The sequence below is a fragment of the Dioscorea cayenensis genome, chromosome 19, assembly GCF_009730915.1.
Source record: "Dioscorea cayenensis subsp. rotundata cultivar TDr96_F1 chromosome 19, TDr96_F1_v2_PseudoChromosome.rev07_lg8_w22 25.fasta, whole genome shotgun sequence".
In the NCBI taxonomy this organism is placed as follows: domain Eukaryota; kingdom Viridiplantae; phylum Streptophyta; class Magnoliopsida; order Dioscoreales; family Dioscoreaceae; genus Dioscorea; species Dioscorea cayenensis.
Window position 1 is genome coordinate 2,048,737 of NC_052489.1, and position 21,925 is coordinate 2,070,661.

The window sequence follows — 21,925 nt, forward strand, 5'->3', positions numbered from 1 at the left end:
AATTAACTTAAAAAGAGAACACAAATTTCATCTTCTTCAAATCATTACAATGATAATGTCTTGGATGAACAAATAATAAATTGGTTACAGCATTTAACACATTATTTGAGATAATTAAGTACTACCAAATGAAGTGACCTCTCACTTCCTTCATGTCTTCTTCCCCTTTTTACTCCAAACTTCATTTTTATGTCTGCTCACCAAATCTCTACAACTTTTTTGTTTATTTTCTTCATGAAATCAAGTTCCTCATCTTGAACTTGAGTTCTTGCTACAAAAATATACACAAATGGAGGAACCAATGGAAGTAAGTCTCCCCCTTAATCTATCTTCATCATCATCTTCTTCTTCTTCTTACTGTTATTATTATTATTATTATTATTATTATTATTATTATTATTATGAACTATATAACTATGGAATGTTTTATATGTAACTTGAAATATAAATATATTTGTTTATGATTTGATGGGTAAAAAGAACAAGGGGTGGATGTCAGTGCCAGAGTTTGGAGAATGGGAGAAGAAAGAAGGAGTGCAAGATTACTCCATGAACTTTAGCAGGATCAGGAAAGCAAGAAAGCTTAGCAAAACTCGCCTCAGTGTTGGTAATTATGAAGAACTCCATCATGATCACCATCCCACCCTTCATTCTGACCATCATCTCACTCCCATTGATCAACTCCAAGCTTCACCACCTTCTGTAAATTAATCTCTCTTTATCTCACTTTCAATCTTTATTGATCACATCTTTTTTATCTTGGATTATCAAGCTTTAATTAATAGCAGGTGTTTTTCAATGATATGCATTTAAGGTAGAAAACATGGATGCAACAACTGTAGTTACAGAGATTGATGAATGCAAGTTTTTTCTGTTTTTTTTTTTCTGCAGAAATGGAAGAGGATGCTGAGTTACTTCACTTGCTGTGCAACAACATGAGAATGTTTTTGGAATAACTACTTTCACTTCAGTTTCATCTTATTGTGTTTTACTTCAACGGCGTGGGGACGAAACCGTCTCGATCAAAATGGATCACCATCTCATTTTTCAAGTTGATTCAGAGAGTTGATTGTATCTCTGTGATTGTGTGTTCATTTGCTGCTCAATGTGAGTGTGATAATGTGCCATAATAACTGAATGAAGATTATTTCATGTCTTCATGTGCACCACCACCTTCAAATTGAAAGGAATGAGATTTTCTTTCAATATCAACAGTAAAAAGTTTACAGCCAATGCAGCTAACATCATGGATAGTTACATTTGAAAAATTAATTGCTTGATATACACTTCACAGCTTATTTTTGTATGATAACATTTTTTTGTGATGACAATAAAACAACTTGTTTGATGTTTCTTTTCATACAAAAAGCCTTCTTATAGTCCTTGCAACCGCGCGGGATAGCAGCTTTCCAGCTAAATCAGCAGGCAGAAGAAGCAATTGCTGCTGAGATTCTGCTGGCAACTGCAAATAAAATTTCGTAAAATGTAGACAGATTTTGAAATTGCACTATGCAAAATGAGATTCTGCTGACATTTTAGTTTGCAAGGAAAAGGATAACATGTTCATCGTAATACAAAGATAGAAGAGTTTGTAAGTCTATGACAATACATGCATCAATGCAACACACAAGAACGGCGGCACAGCAGAAAGATATAGACATTTCGGAAAATGGTTCTTTACCTCAGGAATAGCAGCAAGAATGGGTAGAAAATCTTGTGCAGAAGCCATTCGATAAAGAACAAGAGAAGCTTCCTCCCTATATGGCATTATTTTACCCTCTTCGACACTTGAGTATCTTACTTCCTGAAAAGCAGAACAACAAAATGTATGGTTCACTAATTAAACATGATAAAGTGCCTGAAATGTTCATTGATATGTTACAACCAATGGATAGATGGACTAAAAATGAAGCCACTGTGGTCCCATTTGGTTATAGTTTCTAGCTCACTTTACATTGATTTTGATATCGTTTGTTTGGTGACGGGAGAATAAAATATAAGTCGGATAAATTGAGATTTACCTTGTTTTGAGTTTCCTTCTTTTGGAAGCTGGATATTAGTTGAAGAAGGCGATGCAAAGTTCTCAAATTAGAAATGTCTTCCTCACTCACGAAAAGTGCCGATGATGATGGAATAGCAATGGGCAGCCTTGAAGCTGCACCAGATGTGACAGAATCCAAGGTTGCTAAGCCAAGCGCATCTATTCCCTGATTTCAACAACAATGGGAAAATAAGTTAGCTTCAGATTTCCAGAGTAAAACTAGAAAAGAACGCCCACAAACCATCAGATGTTAAATGTTGAAACAGAAGAGCCATGCCAATTATATACCCAAACAACCAGACAAACAAGAAATGGCTCCATCAACTAAATGTTAATTTATTTACTGAGTTAAAAAAATAGATATTTGTGAATAACTTTTATTTCATCTTTTCAAGTGTTTCATGATTTAATCAAACTTTAGAAAGCATACATAAACTAGTTAACAATTGAGTTCATCAAAACAATTCAATGAACAAAGACAGCTATCACTTTACGAATATTGTTGGTATTATAATGTAAATTATCTAGGGATATTAATTTCTTATCATTTAACATGAATACAGCAAATATGGCAAAATCCTAATAGAATTAGCCCAGCTACTCATTTGAATCTCTTTGGCTTTTACTCCCTGAGTAACTGTGTGCAGAAGTTGAATAATCATCAAAACAAGACATAAGAATAAATAAAAGAAAACAATTTGAAATTCAAGTGCTTTATTAAAGTGAAGAAACCACAATTTTGAAGTACCAGTGAAGGGTTTGACACAATTTTAGTGACAACACTTGAGGATATACCTTAACAAACTCTTGCAGTAGTATTTCTCTCACAAATGCCCCCTGTAAATGGAAGGAAAAACAGCCACATACATTATTCATGGCATGGGTTCTCCATTAAGGAAACAAACAAGTATAAGGCGGTTGATGGCACCTTTTCGGTCAATGTGAAAGAAAGGACTTGCTTGATTTCTCTATCAGAATCAGCGTTTTGTACTTCCTTCCTAGTCAGAGATTCTTCAGTTCTCGCACGAAGTGACTGCATAGATATGTTTTCAAACTTTAGATATAAAACTTAAAACTTTGAATGATATCAAATACAGGCGCATACTAACATGGTCACCCACATATCACACATTCTGGGTAGACAGAACGATAGAAATAGTCGAAAGAATTTGGCATGAGAAAGGACAGAAGAGGGGAACCCATACATATCTCAATTATTTATCACAAATCAAAAAAGACCAGCCTCGTGTGCGTTTTTAAGTCATACGAATACAATATCTGAGTGAAAAGGGGGAAAGACAAAGAATGAATTGGACTTCCACTATAAAGAGACATGATATAAAGATAACCCAATTTACCAAGATTCTTATCTTGATACTTGTCAAGATAATTGACAATTGGGAAGACTTAAAAGAAGATACGATAAAGAAAATTTCTACAAAAGATATTTTTTAAAAAAGCAATTAATGACCTCATTTAGTAGGGATTCAAGACGATCTATCTGGAAAACACCATCCTGAAAGAAAATTAAAAAAAAAAAAAAAAGAAAGAAAAAGCTGTCAATCAATCAAGCTTGGACCTTTATAAAGTAGCACACTGTGCATGAATAAACAGCACATTTATATATTTGCCACAACACCACATCTCAAATAAATAGGCTTTTGTGAAAACCTTGTAAAGTAGAGTCTGTAAAGTAGATCGGAGCTTCGGTGAAGAGTCAGTGAGTACTTTTCTTGCAATCCATGGGTATGAACTGCTCAAAACTTTGTATTCTGGATCAAAACTTATAGCAATGCCCTCCAAAACAGCAAGGCTGAAAACTCAAATGCAAAATTATGTACTGATTAAATATTACCTACTTGAAATATCATACAACTATGAAAAGAGGAAAAGAATTAAGTCATCCCATCATTTTGAACAGTTCCAGGCACAAAACCCCAAAACTCATGGAATGGACAATTTAATACATTTTAGTACCTCCGAATGACAAGGGAGAAGTATGAGGGTATCTGAAATTTAAATTTGTACCTGAAAAACAAAGTCAAAAAACACAAATTAATAGAATTTGATTTCATGAAGAGAAGCAGAAAAGCCATTCAATAGGAAAAGGATTGAACAAAAACTAAATTCAGTGGCCTACAATTGCTTCAGACCGTACTCCAGAAGAAGGAATAAACAAGACATAATGAAGGAATTGGAGATTGTTTGTTGAAATTATTAGATGCAAAGGGCAATGGCCACACGGCATACCACCAAGTCAAGTTTGGTATTCATAGTATGCAACATTGATGTGAGCCTATACCTATTTTCCACACATGAAATTCTAATGACAGTAACCATAGTAATTGTAAAAAAGTGTCAACTGTATGCTGAAGAAATAGGCACTTTTTTTAAATAAAAGAATAAGCATGTCTGTAAGTTTAATCTTGTAAAGAGCTTTCAATATTTTAAAAGGATTGCCTATTAAACAGGTTGAAAAGATTTATACATAATATCATCCATGTCCGCATGGAAATCTTACATGGTCTGTCCAAGATTTCCAGAAAGATCCCCAAAGCTTACATTGCGAACTCCTTTGTTCACAGCATTCTGGAATACATCTGCAGTCAAATAATGGTGTACAAAGAATAAAACCCGAAGACTGATTTATTTAAAAAAAAATTATGAAAATAAAAACAAGCCATGCAAAAGGCAAGTTTTGTATGAAGTTCTGGAATAATATGAGTAAAACACAGACCTGTCAATGCCTTGGTAACCTCGTCTTTCTGGGCAGTTGGAGGAAGAAGCCTGTGATATATTTATTATGCAATCAACTCCGAAAAGGAAACAGGAACATGATACATTATCATCAGATATGCATCAGAAACAATACTTAGTCTAAAGTAATGCTCACAGGAAGAACTCATTGACCCTTTTCCCATATCTATAAAATATTCATATATTTGTGAATCTGCTAAGGAATTGAAATAATTTTATTTTTATTCTGATCAAGAGCATCACTGTAACAATTTTTCAGAATATATATATATATATATATATATATGACAAATATGGCACCTACTCATCTAGATTCTTTTAATGTCAGTATTAATATATCTTGAAAGCTAAAGAGTGTTTCAAACCTGCAACAAATCAATTAAGAAGAATTTTACTGTCAATTAGCACACATTAACCTCTTTACTCACCCAAGAGTAATAAAATCCTTTGCCAATGCATCAAAATCACGATTAACTAAATGAAGACAAGCCTCAATAAATCCATCTCGAAGTTCTTGCTTAAATTCACCCATCATTCCAAAATCTGAAAATAGAAAATTCCAGCAACTGTCATTATTAAAAAAGTGAAGTAGCTGCTCATTCATTATCTGATGTGGTTTCTCTTAAATTAGCCTCTTTCAATTAAAGTATATAATAAGCAATTACCTAGATATGCCAGCTTTCCATCAGAGGATCGTAGAAGATTTCCTGGATGAGGATCCGCATGATAGAATCCGTGTTCTAGAAGCTGAGAAAGAGAGCAATATACTCCAACCTATCATATGGCAAAAGATAATCAGATATTCTCCTTGATCGATAAATTAAAAAAGAATCTCGGTATGAAATTAGTGGAAGTTGCATCACAAAATTTAAGTTTAAATTAAGAATCTACCTCTACAAGATAGAGATCTCTCACTTCAGATAACTTTTGCCCCTACATAAATAACTGGTATGAGCAGATTGTGTTGATTAACATGGATACCAGTCAGCAAAATAATAGAGGTTCACTGAATGCACCTCCACCCATTCCATAATAAGAACTCGTTTGCTGGTTCTATCCATATACATCTTTGGCACAAACACATCTTGCAGACCCCCATACAACTCTCTGGTTAAATGTGAAAACAAAACATAAAGAACAATGACAGCCCAAGTAGTCAAAAACTGCAAAAAGAAGACCTTGTTTTCAATGAACTCAAGAAAAAAGAAAATGATATAAAACTAGCTTGAAATAACCAGCCATCATTTACAAGTGACTAGACATTTAAATTTCTAATAACTTGTTAATAAAAGCCACTAAAGATTAGCAACTACAAGAAGCACAATGCAAAACACAATTACCAAGAAAATCTGTGCCCTACCTAAACTTGACCCCGTTCCTTGCTTCTGCCATGTAGTCCATCTCCTGCATTAAATGCGATTTCCCTGTATTCAATGTGAACTCTAAGACTATGTCTGAAACACTTGAGAAGAGTTAAAGCTCAAGAATAGGAAGAGTCCAAATTTGTTGCAGAATAACATCTACAACAACAAAGGAATATGGAACCTTTAGCAGAGTAATTAATATAAATTAGCATTCGGATTGCTTTGACAGGAATGAACAAAATAAAGCAAGATTCTACACATTCCAGCATTCCAGAATACAATACTATTCTAAAGAGATTGTTCACTGGATATTTGTAAACCATCATACACCCTGATTTCATAAATCAAAAGACAAAAACAACAGCATTAACTTCTATAAGTAAAACAGAGAGAAGTTACTACATATACCCGAAATAGACTCGATGCCCATTCATCAAGTACTGCCTGCAAATGAAGTCCATCAATAATTCAGTATAAACTGGCTCAAAATTGATGTAGATATAAGTTGTGCATCATGTGATTCTAAATAAAGAGGAAACTGACAGACAGAAAAGATGCCTATATCCTTATTAAGAATTGGATCACTGCACTACCTTCAAGAAGGTGGAAATTTCAGGCATGCTTCTAAAGCAAGAGGATATTGTAGAAAAATAGATCCGAAGCTTATTACAAGTTCTTGATTGGGTATCAGACAATAACCTACCTGAAGATCAGTGTTCAGTCTGCCAGCTCTTCTAACTAGTCCTGCAAGGAAACGCAAAATAAAAATATCCAATGAAATTGCCGTTTGGACTCCAGGTCTCTGAACTTTGACAGCAACAACTTGTCCATTTGAACAAAGGCGAGCCTGATAAACCTATGAATTGGCAGGACATAATATGTGATTTAGCATGAATAGATAATGACAAGAAACCAAAAGATTTTGGCATTAAGAATTTTGCCTCCTAAGAGAGGATAAGCAACCTGCCCAAGAGATGCAGCAGCCGTGGGCTCTGGGGATATCTCAGAAAAGAGAACTTCTATTGGGGACCCAAGTTCTTCCTCTATCAAGTTGAAAGCAACCTTAGTAGAAAATGGGGCAATGCGATCTTGCAACAATGACAACTCCTCCAAATACGCAGGAGGAATCACATCCTTGAAAACAGTGAGGTTTGGCAGGAAATAATTAGATTATAGGTCTGAAAGAAAAGGAATGGTGTTTGTGCATCATGTACATATATCATGAATTTTCAAAATAATTTATCAGTTTTGAAACTAGGAGATGAAGAAAAAGAAAGCAGTGTATGAAAAGCACATAATAAACCTAAAATGACATTAACCAGCAAATTTTCAATTTCCAAAGTCATTTTTGAAATAAACTTACTGGCCGAGATGACACAGCTTGAGCAATCTTGACAAATGCCTGTAAACAATGCATCGTATGATTGACAACATGAAGAAAAGAAATTTTAGAAAGCACTGCCTAAATAAAAGATGGCCAAACACATGCACTCACTTGCTGTAACATAGAAGTTAATGCCTCATGAACGCATGTGTAAAATGTCATAAAGCACCATAAAAATTTGGTCAAAATTCAATCCAGGGTATGCACAAGCTTTAAAGAATTCCTACCAACTCATGAACAAATGTTCCTGGAGGCAATAACTTACTTTGAAAAAAAAATCAAGAGAATAAAAGGGTATTTACTATAGAGCCTCAAAATCAGAGCTACATCATCAACAAAATGGATGAGAGAAAAATTATGCAAAGCTCCACAGTCCATAAACTACGGTTCAAAGTATGAAAAATTGTAACTGTATGAATCGCAAGTAAAGCTTTCACATGTCCCTAACTGATAACAGACTGATTCTAAGATTAAAACATTTATCATCAAATCAAAATCATGCTTACCAAAAGGAACAATTTTTCCAAAAACAAAACAGTGAAGTAATTTTTTTCACACAAAATAGAAAACATGGAATTACCGGCCCGAGTTTGATTAGAATCCTACGAAGCTCCGTAGCCCTGACCTGCAAACAAATCAAAGATCCCAAGCATCTGAAAACATCAATCACCAAGCAAAAAAGCAAAACGAAAACCGAGATTGCGAGAACGAGAACCTTAAACATCTCATCAGATCGCTCCAACAAGCTATCCAGATACCGAGAGGCAAACCACTGCCCGAAGGTGGTACCAATCTGCACGAATCGTCGGAAAACCAAGATCGGCTTACGCCGGTAGATGGCTGCAATCCTCGCAAGATTATACTCTTCCAAGAACTCCGCCTCAGACGAGGCGCCATCCTCGAATAGATAGCCAGAGTACTTCGTGAAAGCATCCACGTCGCCACTGGTAGCCATCACCACAGCACCATCTCTCTGGCGGCGAGGATTGAGGTTGAGATTCAGGCGCCGGAATCCAAAGGAGGAGATGGAGTAGTGGTAGGGTTTGGATTTCACTGGGAGTGGAGAGATGAGCATCGTGGACTGGAGCAACGCCATTGCCAAGCGCGCGAGAGGAACGAAAGATATCAAAAAAACAGAACTTGTGACGAAGAAGATGATGATAGAAGAGTGATGGAATGTTTTCATTTTAGTCCCTCATTATCTAAATAATACAATTAAGTCCTTCATATTTTTATAGGCATTTTTCATTTATATCCCTTTGCAAATATTCTCTTTAAAAAATATATTTTTCTATATGTATATATATATTTTGGTTGCCTTTGTATATATACATATTTTTATTAAAAAATAATAAGGTGATAATAAAGGGATGTATTTGTACTTTCCCCATTTTTTTATGCTATGAATACAAAATAAAAGTATCATGGGAGCATAATTAACAGTTTTAGAGGGGTTTGAATGCTAATTTTGTCTGTATTAATTTTTTCTATTATATAAATAATAATAAAATATGAAGGGAAAATTAAAAAAAAAAAATTTCTCTGGTTTGAAAGTGTGAAACGTGTCATCAAGATGCGTGGTTGAAGGCAATGGAGCGTTATCAACCATTCATTTACATACCCTTGATAAGGATCAAGTTATCCACACATAACATAATAAATAAATTATAAAATTAAAGAGCATTCATTCATTAATTCAAGCATAAAAAAAGGAATTATTTTTTTCCCTTTTAATAATAATAATAATAATAATAATAAATAGATGATTAACAAGGAGGCATGTATGGACGGGGGAGGAGAGAGTTGAGCTTGTGGGCAATCACCATCCTTGACAATGAACACAGTGGTCATCCCCCAAATAAGATGTCTCTCCAAATGGCAATGCATGTACCACACACCTATTTCCACAATTTTCAATCAAACTCATCATCATTATACAAATTATCATATTATATATATATATATATATATATATTTAACACATATATTGCGATCTATCTAATTAAAAATATTTTTATAGTTTTTTAAACGAAGCACAGAGACAAATTATGTGTTAGAGTCAGATGTAGAATTAGTATTTCAATACACCTGCATGCATTCTCACCCTACATGCAATTGAGGTTCAAATCTGTCTTTTCAAAACACGAACACTCTATGCAGAGGATTCGGTGTCAATAGATCAAGATATCGTTTTTATATATTTGTATTTATTTTATGTATTTGCATGTATATTATATGCTCTCTTTGTGTGTGTATATATATATAATAATTAGAGGATGAGTAATCTACCGGCTACGATCATCATGAACTGTTCAAAACGTGTTTATACTGTGTTGCACAATACGTGAATATTAAAAATTAACAATACCTATATAAACAAACAACCATTGAATGATGATCCAACGACTGTGATTAAACGTCCTAGCTAGTTTTTCCCTAATAATTATAATGTATATATGAAACTCACCGGGATTGTTAGCTTTGAATCTGATAGCAACCCAACCATTCCTAGGAACAGAAACAGTGTTCTTATGAGGAGGATCCACAAGATTATATGCAGAAGGGTCCCTCTTTTTATCAAAATTTCCAAAGCCTCTGCCAACCACGTAGAAACCATAGCCATGCAAATGCATGGGATGGCTCTCAGCTAACACCAACGACGTACCTTGAAAAACTATCTCCACTTCCTCATTGAACTCCAGCAACACCACTTCCCTCCCTTTTCTTGGCACCAATAGACTCTCCGGCTGCTCGTCGGCGGTGAAGTTGAAGAAAAAGGGTGGCTTTTTCGGGAACTTTTTGCCAAAAACTCCTTGGATTTTCTTGTAATAAGCTTGAAGGATGTCAATGGAGGGATTGGAGAAGCTTATATTGTTTAAACTGGATGATAATTTGGTCTGATTGTTAATCATATTTAATGAAACAGTGATATAGATGTGCTTTGTTATGTCTTTGGGGACTTTGATGGATGATGAGTTGAGGCTTCTCAAGCTTGAGTAGAAGTTGAAGGCAGCCATGGTGGAATTGAGAGGAGGGAAAGAAGGGAGAAGAGGATGAGAAGAAGATGGGGAATAATCATGAGTAGTAGTGTTGTATTGAAGAATGGCGGTGGCCGAAGAGTTGTCGATGTCACTGGTGGCTTCATAGGAGAAAGGGGAGGTGGCCATGTAGTAGAGATGGTTAGGGGATTGATTGGCATGGAGGAGAAGGTCCATGGACTCTCCGGGGAATATGAGGATGAAGTTGAATGTTGCTGGATGAGTGTAGCTTGCATCGGAGCCGACGATGGTGAGACGGTGGCCGGCGATGGAGAAGAAGACGCCGTTGGTCATGCCGGAGTTTATGACTCGGAGAAGATAGGTTTTGCCTTTCTCTACAACCATTTTGAAGGTTTCTATGGAGAAGAAGGGTGAAGGTAATTGGTTATAAATATATGTGTGAGTGCTTTATATATTGATACTAAAATAATTATATTATTATATGATAAAAGTAAATGTATCTATACATACTATTAAAGATGTATCTATACATACTATTAAAGTAGATGTATAATATACTCCAAAAGCGTTTCAAAGAATAATTTTAATTTTTTTTAATAATATTTAAGTTTTTATTTATATTACTTATAATATTAATAATTGTAAAACATTAATTACGTACACTTAATTATTTATGCAATAAATATTCATAAGATTTTTGAAATTTAAGATATAAAATAGTTTCTACCAATAGTTTCTATGGTAGGAGTTGTTTAATTATGTTATTTCCTTACAAAATTTTAAAATCTCTGATGCTAAGCTGGGAAAAATGCCTAGTATGTATTGTAATAACTGCAATTTTTCATAAGTTCAGGTTAAGTCATATATATAGATATAAATAGAGGGTTTTTTTTTCTAATTACTCTATAAAGTATGGAAATTGATTATACCTGACTTGGAGCATGGATAGAGATCACCAGGTTGGCCATTAATAGTGTAGGCATCTGATGGAACTGGTTCTTTACCAGCTTGTACTTGTTGAACAACTTGGCTTACATCCTCTTTCCACCACTCTCCTAAATGAAACAAATTAAAATGGATAAATTAAATGCATGAAATATATATAACTAGTTAAAATAAAGAATATATATATATATATAAGTGTGTGTGTGATTAAATTAATGAATTACCAAGTATGATGAGAGTTTCTCCATGGGGATTAGGGAAAGGATAACAGGAAGGAGGTTTAGGATAAACAACAATGGCACCATGAACAGTGGCTCTAGCCCAAAGACTGTGAGCATGCCACCAAATGGTGCCTTCTTCAGTGGATAGTTTCAGAATGTAGCTGAAGTTGGAGCCTGGTTTGATTGGGCATTGAGTTATGTATTCTGGTCCATCCCACCATGGACTCTTTGGCTGCTTAACTCCATGCCTACATTAATATATATATGTATATATATATATATATATATAAGGATCATTAATTTAATAATAAGAAGCAAGTGAGTTATTGAGGAAGCTAGATATATATTTGAAAGTTCTGCTTTTTCCTCAATTATTGGTGTTTGTTTGGATGGAAATATTGATACTAAAATCATTTTGGTAACCTTTACTGAAATTATGTGAAACATAGACATCAAGTGGAGCAAGTGATATTTTTGTTTATTTTCTTCAATTTGGAGGTAAGTGAAGAAATGGAGAAGCAATGATTTGCAAAAATCAGTTGAAATATATATTCTTATTGAATATAACATCTAAATAATTGAAGGGATTAAAATATATTTTTAATATTATATTTCCATCATGTTTCCCTTTTATATGAAATATATATAAGTAATGACGAAACTATTTAAATAAAAATATATTAAATAAGTAAATACCAGTGCAAAGTGATGTTCTCCGATGCATGGTTATAAACATTGACGACAAGAGTATCCCCTTTATGTGCGTGCAAAGTGGGACCAGGAAACATCCCATTAATAGTTAAAATATTCTTTGTACCACATAATCTTTTGTATTTTACCAACTTCACCTACATAAAAAAACAATTAATAATAAAAAAAATTAGACTTTAAATAAGTTTTATACACAAAAAAATAAAAAAATAAAAAAAATAGAAAAGAAAAAAGAAGGGGAAGAAGAAAAATTCAAGAAGAAGAAGAAGAAGAGCTAATATAATTACTTACATTGAAATCATAGTGATGAGCATTGGAGTAGATGAAAATGCAAAAGAAAATAAAAATAAGCTTCATTTCCATCATTCCTATCCTTCGCATTCCTCTTATCACTTAATTTACAAGACAAGCCAAATGAATGCATTTTATAGAGAAGAACATGACCTAACTATGCATTAAACTCATGTTTGCATTACTAGTGTTTTCCATTGTTCAGATATATATACCTTATTTGCATGGTTTTCTAGCGTTTTTTTCCATTTATACATGTTTGTTAGCTAAGTTTTGCAAAACATTCATTCATTATCCAATTAAGTTTGCATTGCAAACTATAGCACATTCTGCAAAAGAAGCACACCTACACCTTCTAATCAACATGCAATGTTTAACCTTCAAGATATCAAAAATGATTTAAATTATCATATGTGTCCAAAAATATCCAAAAATGTGATATGTTCATCAAATCTAAAGGCCCACAAATTTATTGATTGAGAGAAACTATGAACATGGTTGTGATAGATTCTAGTTGTTGGTTTTCATTTATTAGATTAGTTGCACATGTAGGTCATTGTAGACCAATTAATTAAGTATGCTTTTTGGTTGGTGAACGTTACTTGCTTTGAATGAATTACTCTTTATTCATCATGCAATTTCTCATCTAGCTGGCTAAGCTTGTGTGTAAATATAGAATGTTACTCATTAAAAGGGACCCAAGTTTTAAAGTTCATTTCACCAACCATGGTAATAAGAGACAAGACGAGTAGTAATTCCATTGGATGCATGCATATATATATATATATATATATATATATACTAACTTATTAATTTACATTAAATTATTATTTTTTGGATAAGAATAATATCAATTAGTGGTTTTTGATTAACTTGAAATAATCCTATGAGCATTCCCTTTATGAGCTACTAATTTATAATGTACTAATGAGTTTTATTTTAATTTCTTTTTTGGTTTTTATAAATGTATTATGGTTTATAACCCATTATTAATTATATATATATAATTATAGCATTGTAGTCGAAATAGATTGATGCTTGTTTGGCAGAAATTAACAAATAAACTTCAACACAAATGGGATTTATGTAAGTACAACTAACAAGTAGTGAGATGTTTCCCTTTGTCCTCTTAAATAACTAATCCATTGAAACTTTTAATTAACAATTCAAAACGTAAATAGTTCATTGAATTGAATTAAAAAAAAAAAAATTAACAATATAACTCGGTTTGAATGGGTCACTTCTAGATTTAGATTTTGAAAAACAAAGCAACATCTATATAAGAATGATAGAAATCATAACATATAGTCCTAGCCTTAGACTTTTTCAATAAAGGAAGCAAATCCATTGATGTACTTTGAGATAACTTCACCTTCAATTGAGTATATACATGTACATACATACATACATATATATGGTTTAACTTAATTATATCTAAGCTTGTAATTGTAGCATCCTAATTGTGAGAACCAGCCCACATTTTCATTAGTCAAACTTCATATATCAATCTTCACCTAAGTTTAAGTTTTGCTTCATTGACTATCAATGAGGAAACCTCAAGTGAATGACTCCATCTCCCTTTTTTACTTAAGAAATACCAATTATATAATATATATAACATTATAAAGTAGATGTCCTAGAGGATATATGTCAATATATGAATATGTGTGTATATGCTACCAAACCTAAAATGTGTTGAATATTTGGGTTTTGGTTAACAACTCATATTAGACCTTGATGTTATCCTGCCCAACAATTTGAAAGACAACATTGAAAATTGCACACTTTCAAATTAAGTTATCCAGGAAACTAATAAATTGCTTTTGTCAACGGACCGCTTGTTTTTGTCTGAAGGTTCCAGGAACTGGTCTTGATGCAGTTTCAAAGTCATGACCAACCAAACATTAATGAAGATGAAGATGAATAAATTAATGTAAATATAAATGGTTAGAATTATAAGGAATTAAGAAAGGAAGAAACTAAGTAACATGGGAAAAATATTCAAATAGAAACCACGGGCTTTTGCTTGCGCATTTGGTGTAAAAGGGGACAAATTATATATAACATGTGATTGCCGTTGGCTTTGCCTTTAGACGTGACGTGGTGGACTAGATTACATGCAGAGAGACTGCTTCTTAACAAATGGAAATTGACCACCTTGCATGAACTCTTCCTATATATATATATACACACATATAAACCTTACCATGCATCATAAACAAGCCAAACAAGTGCTCTCTCTTGTTATCTCTTCCTCTATTCCTAACTAATTATAGGATCCTTAAATAGAATATATATCATCATGAAGATGTTAGTTCTTCTCTTGATGTATGGGTTACTTGGAAGCAGCTTAGTTTCAGCAAAGACTTATTACCATAACTTTGTTGTAAGTTGTTTTAATTATTTAATCTTTTCTGCTAATTATTAGCTCAATTTTTTTTTTGAAAAAATTATTAGCTCAATTACTCATGATGGTTTATATATCTAAATTTTTATGCAATATAATGTAGGCTTACTTTATTTATTATTAACATATATAATATGAAAGCAACCGTGTGACAGCTGTTTCATTATGAATACAAGGCAAAGCATTAATTTTTAATTTTCTAACATATATATAATAGTCTAAAGTATGGTTAGTTATTTGACAAACATAGAGTGGAAAATAAGAAATTAAAGATAGACATGCACTAAGTTGTGTTTTCGATTTATACACCATTCACTCTTGTTCTTATCATTTTAGATCAAAGAAACTAAATGCACCCGGCTTTGCGCGACAAAGAACATCTTAACGGTGAACGGGCAATTCCCCGGGCCAACACTCTATGCACAAAGGGGCGACACCATCATGGTCAAAGTTTTTAATAATGCAAACACCAACATTACCATCCACTGGTATATATGATACTAGCTCCTTTAATATATATGAATCAATATAGTTTAATTTATCCACTTTGATAAACATATATAAATAATTATTAACTCTATCATATATATATATATATACATATAGGCACGGAGTTGATCAACCGAGGAATCCATGGTCAGACGGGCCAGAGTATATAACACAATGTCCGATTCGACCGGGTACTGGCTTCACCTATAACATCATCTTGTCCGAAGAAGAAGGAACTCTTTGGTGGCATGCACACAGTGATTGGGACCGTGCAACAGTCCATGGAGCCATTTTCATATATCCAAAGATAGGGTCTTCTTTGCCTTACCCTAAGCCGGACAAGGAGATCCCTATCATTCTTGGTACGTATATATGTATATAGTTTCTAAGTACGTGCACGTTTGCATGCATGCATGCATGCATGCATGCATGCAGGGGGGGGTGTGTTAACCGGGAAGGGAAATAAGAGAGTTGTAACTTTTATGTTTGATGTGTAGGTGAGTGGTGGAAGAGTGACGTCGGCGAAGTGCTTGCTGAGTCGCTGCGCACCGGCGGTGATCCTAATATCTCAGACGCTTACACCATTAATGGTCAACCCGGTGACTTGTACAATTGCTCCAAGAAAGGTGTGTTTATATAACTTTTTATATATATATATACATATATATATATGAACTTCATAAATATTGATATATTGTAAATAATTGAAAACTTAGAGTCATGTATATTTATAAACTCGCTTGCTGAAAAGTCAACTTTTTTTTAAAATGTATATTTATAAACTTGCTTGCTGAAAAGTCAACTTTTTTTTTTAAAAAAAATGTATTTTAAGTTTATTTTTTATTTTTACTCTGATCACAGTGATAGAAATAAAAAATAATAATAATAAGTTAGCTAAAATACAAATATTGGTGTTTGTTATTCACATAAATACCATGAAAACTATGCATGCACTTTAACAAGGGCATATATTTGGTTAAACATGGTGATTATTTACTTATTTATTTACTCATAAAAAATTTCATTAGCTTTTCAAAAATTCATCAGATCAAAACATACTACTCATTATATATATATAACCTTAAATGTCCACGTCATCTTCATGCATGAACCCTAATATTTCCACTATATATATATATATACATGTCAACCTTCAGATACCTTCAAAGTAATGGTTGAGTATGGCAAGACATACCTTCTCCGGCTAATAAACGCCGCCATTAACAACGAGCTCTTCTTCGGCATCGCCGGGCACAAGCTCAGAGTCGTCGGCACCGACGGAGGATACCTCAAACCTTTCGACACAGACTACGTCATGATCACCCCCGGCCAAACAATGGACCTCCTCCTCTTCCCTAACCAACCCTTCAACTCCTCCTCCAAAACCCAATACTACATTGCAACCAAACCTTATGCAAGTGCCTTCGGTGTCCGATATGATACCTCGAGCGCCACCGCCATTTTACAATACAAAAACTTCAAACCAAACAAACTTTCACCATCAAAATCTCCATCATTCCCAACTCTCCCAGATGACAATGACACCAATTCTGCAACTGATTTTACTACAAAGCTTAAGAGCTTGGCAAGCCAAGAACATCCCGCTGTTGTACCGAAAGAGATCGATGAAAGAATTATTATAACTGTATCAATGAACTTATTACCTTGCAACAATACAACACCATGTCTTGGGCCACAGAGTGGAAGATTAGCTGCAAGTTTAAACAACATAAGTTTTCAGGAACCTGGGATTGATGTTCTTGATGCTTATTATAATCAGATACCAAATGTTTATGGTGAAGAGTTTCCTCAAGAACCACCTTTTTATTATAATTTTACTGAAGATAACTTGCCAAGGGTGTTGTTGTTGCCAAAGTTGGCAACAGAGGTGAGGGTGGTGGAGTATAATAAGAGTGTTGAAGTGGTGTTTCAAGGGACAAGTTTGTTGGCATCTGAGAACCATCCTTTGCATTTGCATGGGTTTAGGTTTTATGTGGTTGGGAGAGGGTTTGGGAACTTTGATAAGGATAAGGATCCTCAGAGTTATAACCTTGTTGATCCTCCATTGGAGAATACTGTTGGAGTTCCTAAGAATGGTTGGGCTGCTGTCAGGTTTAGAGCTAGTAATCCTGGTGAGTTTTATTTCTTGTTTTTCTTAATATTATTTGTTTATTTTTTTTGTTTTAAGTTTTTATTTATTTGTTTGTTTTTTTGGTGAACAGGAGTGTGGTTTATGCATTGTCACTTGGATAGGCATGCAAGTTGGGGAATGGACACTGTGTTTATTGTGAAGAATGGGGAAAAGCCTGAGGAGCAAATGCTCCCACCTCCAAAGAATATGCCCAAGTGTTAGTTGGGAACTTAACCATACAGAGGGAAAAAGCACATAGATATGATTAAATGATTCATTTAATTTGACATTAAGTAAAGATTTGTTGGTATAAAATAACAGTTGGAGGTTAGTAATTAATAAAAGGTGGAAAATCTTAGATTTTCCACCTAGTTGTATGTTTCTATGATTTAATTTGTTGATTTATTGGTCTTGTAAGTTGTAGTTATGTTATTATATGGCTTATTTTGAAGAAATAAATGTAATTGAGGAATCTATCATCTGTATATGTCCAATCAATCAATTAATTTAATACTTTATAAAATCAAAAAATAAGAATAAGAAATCCACTAGTCATGCACTAGTCAAAGGATAACACTACTGGAGCCAATATAGACCATTCAATTTCATCTTCATATCTCTTGGCAAACATTCTGCATTATCCATACATAGACAACTCCAAATTCAAACATACAAACACATTAACAACAACATCAATCTATAAAATGAAACTTGAAGTTTCAACACATTAACAGCCACATATCAACCTAAATATAATTATTAATTAGCAATCAAAGTCTTTATCTATATATGTCTTGACATTTTTTGAGCATCATAATGCTATAACACCACTGCATAAACCATAGAAAACAACTCTCAACTTCAAACATACCCACACAACAACAGCTATATTTATATCAATCTATAGACAATCAAACCTATATATCTACAAAATGTTTTCATCAAAGTATAAGCCTATCACATCTTCACACCTCTTGAGTAAATTTCCAGAGCAAAACAACCTCACCTTCAAACACCACAACATTAATAGCTACACCATAACTATAACAACCAATAATATATTTGACCTATTAATTCATCTTCACATCTCTAGTGTTTAGTTGCCAGAGAACTGCAAAGCAATAGAGACAATTACTCCAGCTTCAAACACAGAGACACATAGAGAGTATTATATATGATTAATCATCAGACCAGTCAGTGAGGTGCCCCTTCATAGAACAATCCATCAATGAGGTTGTCAAGGAGAGAGTCCACAAGGGAGTTGCAGCTCAAGGTGAACATCTGCCTAATTCTCTTGCGGTTGCTGGAGAACAATGCAAAGGTGGCAGCACTGGCAATGACAACCAAGCAAACACCCCCTGCTTCTTCAATTTGCTGAAGATCAAGTTTCTTGAAAAGGCTGTTCCCTGTCACACTCTCCACTGCCACTGCTGCTGCAAATGCCACCTATTTTTAACCCAAAAGAGAAATATATGTCACATAATAATATTGCCTGATTCCACATGTATTAGAAATTTTTTTTTTTTGGTCTAATATTATATACAGAGATAACACCAATTAATTAGTCCATGTAACAGGAGCCATTCTTATCCTGTTTTGAGCATATATATATATATATAAACAGCAAAAAATACAAGGAAAAAAATTGTATTTTTTTGAAATGTATATAAACTAATATTCATGTATATCTTTTTGTATTCAAAGCTCCATTGTTTTGTTTTGTTTTATTTTACTAGAATAATACTTACCATATAATTACATCTTAAACGTAAGACTGAAAAAGTGAGATAAAAATTTCATTTTGTAAACAAAAATTCAGTTGATTTTCCAATTTTTTTTTAATATATAGAGATTTAAGTGATTGTGCAATACTTACCAACAAAAGGATTTATTTTTTCATGAATTTAAAATATAGAAAAAAAAAACAGGAACAAAAGCAAAGGAGTTGTTGGAAAATTCAGTAAATAAAATTAAAATTTTTCAAAAAGATCTTGCCATAAAAAATTGGAAATTTTCAAATCAAAGAGGTCAAAGCAATCAATCAAAATGACTGGACAACCATGGACCATTCTTGAACAGAGAAATTCAAAAAGTCCAAATCTAAATCGTTTCCCATTTCTCAATTAGGGCACTCACCATGGCGAGGCGGCCGGAGACGATCTCGAAGTCATGGCTCTTGCGCGAGCTCTCGATGTACTCCGCCAGCGACGTGAAGAAAGGCGAGACACCACCACCACCGCCATCACCGCCTCCCAGCGGCGCCCTCACGACTCCATTTCGCGATTCGGAACCGTACGATCGAAGCGTACAAAGCCTTGGTTGGAGCACGATTTTCCCACTTTCCACTGATCGCCGCCCTGGCAAGACCGCCGCGGCTGGCGCCGATGGTGTTGGATCCCTTCTCGGCGACGACGGAGACGATGATCTCGTCGGAGAGAGCTCGCAATAGATCGCCCGCGCCGCCATGGCCATCGAGGGAGGAAGAGAAGGAGGAAATGGGACTACTTTTTGGCGGATCTCTTGGATTCTCTTTCTCGCGCTTTTGCTTCTTCTTTTCTTGACTATGACTACCACCGGTGAGCTCACCGTCCCGCTTCTCATGAAACTGATTCCCTTTTCGGGTTTGGATCCTTTTTTGTTGTGTTTAAAAGAACTGGATCCGATAAGATGCCAAGTGTATAAAAATATCTTCGTACTGTTATAATTCATGTGCCTCTCTTTTGTTATGTTATTATCCAATTATTTTCTTTGAATGTAATTATAATTATAGCGGTGGGTGTGTCTCAATCATAAATTATAGATAATTTTAGAAATATTATGGGTTTGTGTAATTTATAATTGAAAGTGAAATAAACATTAGTAAAATAATACAAGTGGTTGAGTTAGAGCATAAATACTTATATTTTTTTTTAATATTTGATTCTTATAATTAATTAAAAAAATTATAAAATTACTATGATATATTCTATATTGTCCTAATGTTAACTGTGATGACACAATAGTCTACTCTGGAGATCATCAAGGAGCTCATAATTGAAGAGAATAATTATCATAAACTTAATTTCTCTACGAAACATTGTTATTTTTTATTTTCACCGGATATGAATTTGTTTGTTTGGTTGTGCTATAACTTAGAAAAAATTTGATATTATAGTTTCAGAGTTATAAAAAATTTATAAAATTATGTTGCTTTATTCTTTAAAATTACACATTTTAAATGGGCTCTATAATTTCAATTTTTTTCATTTAAGGATTTTTCACTACTCAACCTTTTTTCTCATAATTAGCATCCAAATGCAAAATTATCAATATTTCTAAAATAATACAAAATTTGGAGAAAGCAATTAAAACTTTTTTTTTTTTAATGAAGTCAACAAGTGACAAAAGAAGTGCATTGGTTACTGTAATTTGACTGATCTTATAGAGATAAACCCCCATCATGTAACTCTGGAGAAGAGAACGAGAGGTGTTACTCACATAGAACTCTCATAGGGGATCAAGAATGTGAATTATAATTTGAGATACTTGAACTCGAGACCTCTCAATCACAAACATGAGTACTTACTGTTAGACTAGCCCACCGTTACTGCAATTAAAACATTTCACAATCCAAAGTAAAAAATAATTAATTAGATTTTTTTATTATATATTTTTCCTAGATAATTAATTGCCTGATCCGAACCCGAAAAACCACTGACCCAAACGGGTGTAGGACCCGACCCGATAAGCAAGAACGAGAAGAAGACACAGAGGAGGTGACCGGATCCGGATTCTAGTTGTCGTATTCGCGGTATTTCAATAACCCACGTTATTCTACGGAAAACCAACCAAAATTGTCCACGTGTCCACAATGGCATGTCGTGGCTTCGTCTCTGCACGCAAGAGTCCTATTCATCGTAATCTCCGTCCGATCTCAATTGGACGGCTAGATGGTTTGACTCATTTATTGCTCTAACTCCCGTAATCCGCATCACAAGAACCCCTCACCTACCCCCATTTTCATTAATTTTTCTAAAAACTAATTAATTAAAGCATTTAGGAATTTATACATATATTTAAAGAAGTTGTTTAACCGAACTCGGTAAGAGTTTTATTTTTTTAAATTTTTTTAAAGAATTTTTCCTATTGTATTTTATAATCTGTTTCTATTAAATATGATATTGATAATAAGAATATTTAATTCTA

General features: G+C 33.8%; 3 protein-coding genes and 1 pseudogene across 3 annotated transcripts; 1 reads left to right on the plus strand and 3 right to left on the minus strand.

Annotated features, from left to right (window-relative positions):
* Positions 1-1,174: 1,174 nt before the first annotated feature.
* Positions 1,175-8,681, minus strand: LOC120249545 (uncharacterized aarF domain-containing protein kinase At1g71810, chloroplastic). Its single transcript, XM_039258097.1, has 21 exons — positions 8,262-8,681; positions 8,127-8,171; positions 7,526-7,564; positions 7,126-7,296; positions 6,866-7,018; positions 6,571-6,606; positions 6,159-6,202; positions 5,815-5,905; positions 5,690-5,731; positions 5,464-5,572; positions 5,227-5,341; positions 4,779-4,828; positions 4,563-4,641; positions 4,019-4,069; positions 3,713-3,854; positions 3,513-3,557; positions 2,970-3,074; positions 2,837-2,878; positions 2,022-2,207; positions 1,682-1,804; positions 1,175-1,462 (listed from the first exon to the last, which is right to left on the minus strand). Exons 1-21 carry the CDS (start codon positions 8,640-8,642, stop codon positions 1,358-1,360), a joined length of 2,154 nt encoding a protein of 717 aa, XP_039114031.1. The 5' UTR covers positions 8,643-8,681; the 3' UTR covers positions 1,175-1,357.
* Positions 8,682-9,312: 631 nt separating this feature from the next.
* Positions 9,313-12,793, minus strand: LOC120250452 (annotated as a pseudogene).
* Positions 12,794-15,021: 2,228 nt separating this feature from the next.
* Positions 15,022-18,052, plus strand: LOC120250717 (putative laccase-9). The gene is made up of 6 exons (XM_039259555.1): positions 15,022-15,099; positions 15,457-15,608; positions 15,727-15,971; positions 16,107-16,235; positions 16,767-17,741; positions 17,832-18,052. The coding sequence occupies exons 1-6, from the start codon at positions 15,022-15,024 to the stop codon at positions 17,960-17,962; spliced, it is 1,710 nt and encodes a 569-aa protein (XP_039115489.1). The 3' UTR covers positions 17,963-18,052.
* A 386-nt stretch (positions 18,053-18,438) lies between these two features.
* On the minus strand, positions 18,439-20,308 carry LOC120283391 (stress enhanced protein 2, chloroplastic). Its single transcript, XM_039290066.1, is given in 3 exon segments — positions 18,439-18,939; positions 18,941-19,186; positions 19,877-20,308. Coding segments are annotated over 3 exon segments (603 nt in total). The 5' UTR covers positions 20,213-20,308; the 3' UTR covers positions 18,439-18,918.
* Positions 20,309-21,925: the final 1,617 nt, after the last annotated feature.

Excerpts from the sequence above, each read along its gene's own strand:
- LOC120249545 (XM_039258097.1), bottom strand. The coding sequence starts at position 8,642 with ATGGCGTTGCTCCAGTCCACGATGCTCATCTCTCCACTCCCAGTGAAA. Across the intron at positions 3,855-4,018 it reads TTCTCCCTTGTCATTCGGAG|CCTTGCTGTTTTGGAGGGCA; the intron begins GTACTAAAATGT and ends TTGAGTTTTCAG. Across the intron at positions 1,463-1,681 it reads TTCTTGCTGCTATTCCTGAG|TTGCCAGCAGAATCTCAGCA; the intron begins GTAAAGAACCAT and ends TTTTATTTGCAG.
- LOC120250717 (XM_039259555.1), top strand. The coding sequence starts at position 15,022 with ATGTTAGTTCTTCTCTTGATGTATGGGTTACTTGGAAGCAGCTTAGTT. Across the intron at positions 15,972-16,106 it reads GGAGATCCCTATCATTCTTG|GTGAGTGGTGGAAGAGTGAC; the intron begins GTACGTATATAT and ends TTTGATGTGTAG. Across the intron at positions 17,742-17,831 it reads GTTTAGAGCTAGTAATCCTG|GAGTGTGGTTTATGCATTGT; the intron begins GTGAGTTTTATT and ends TTTGGTGAACAG.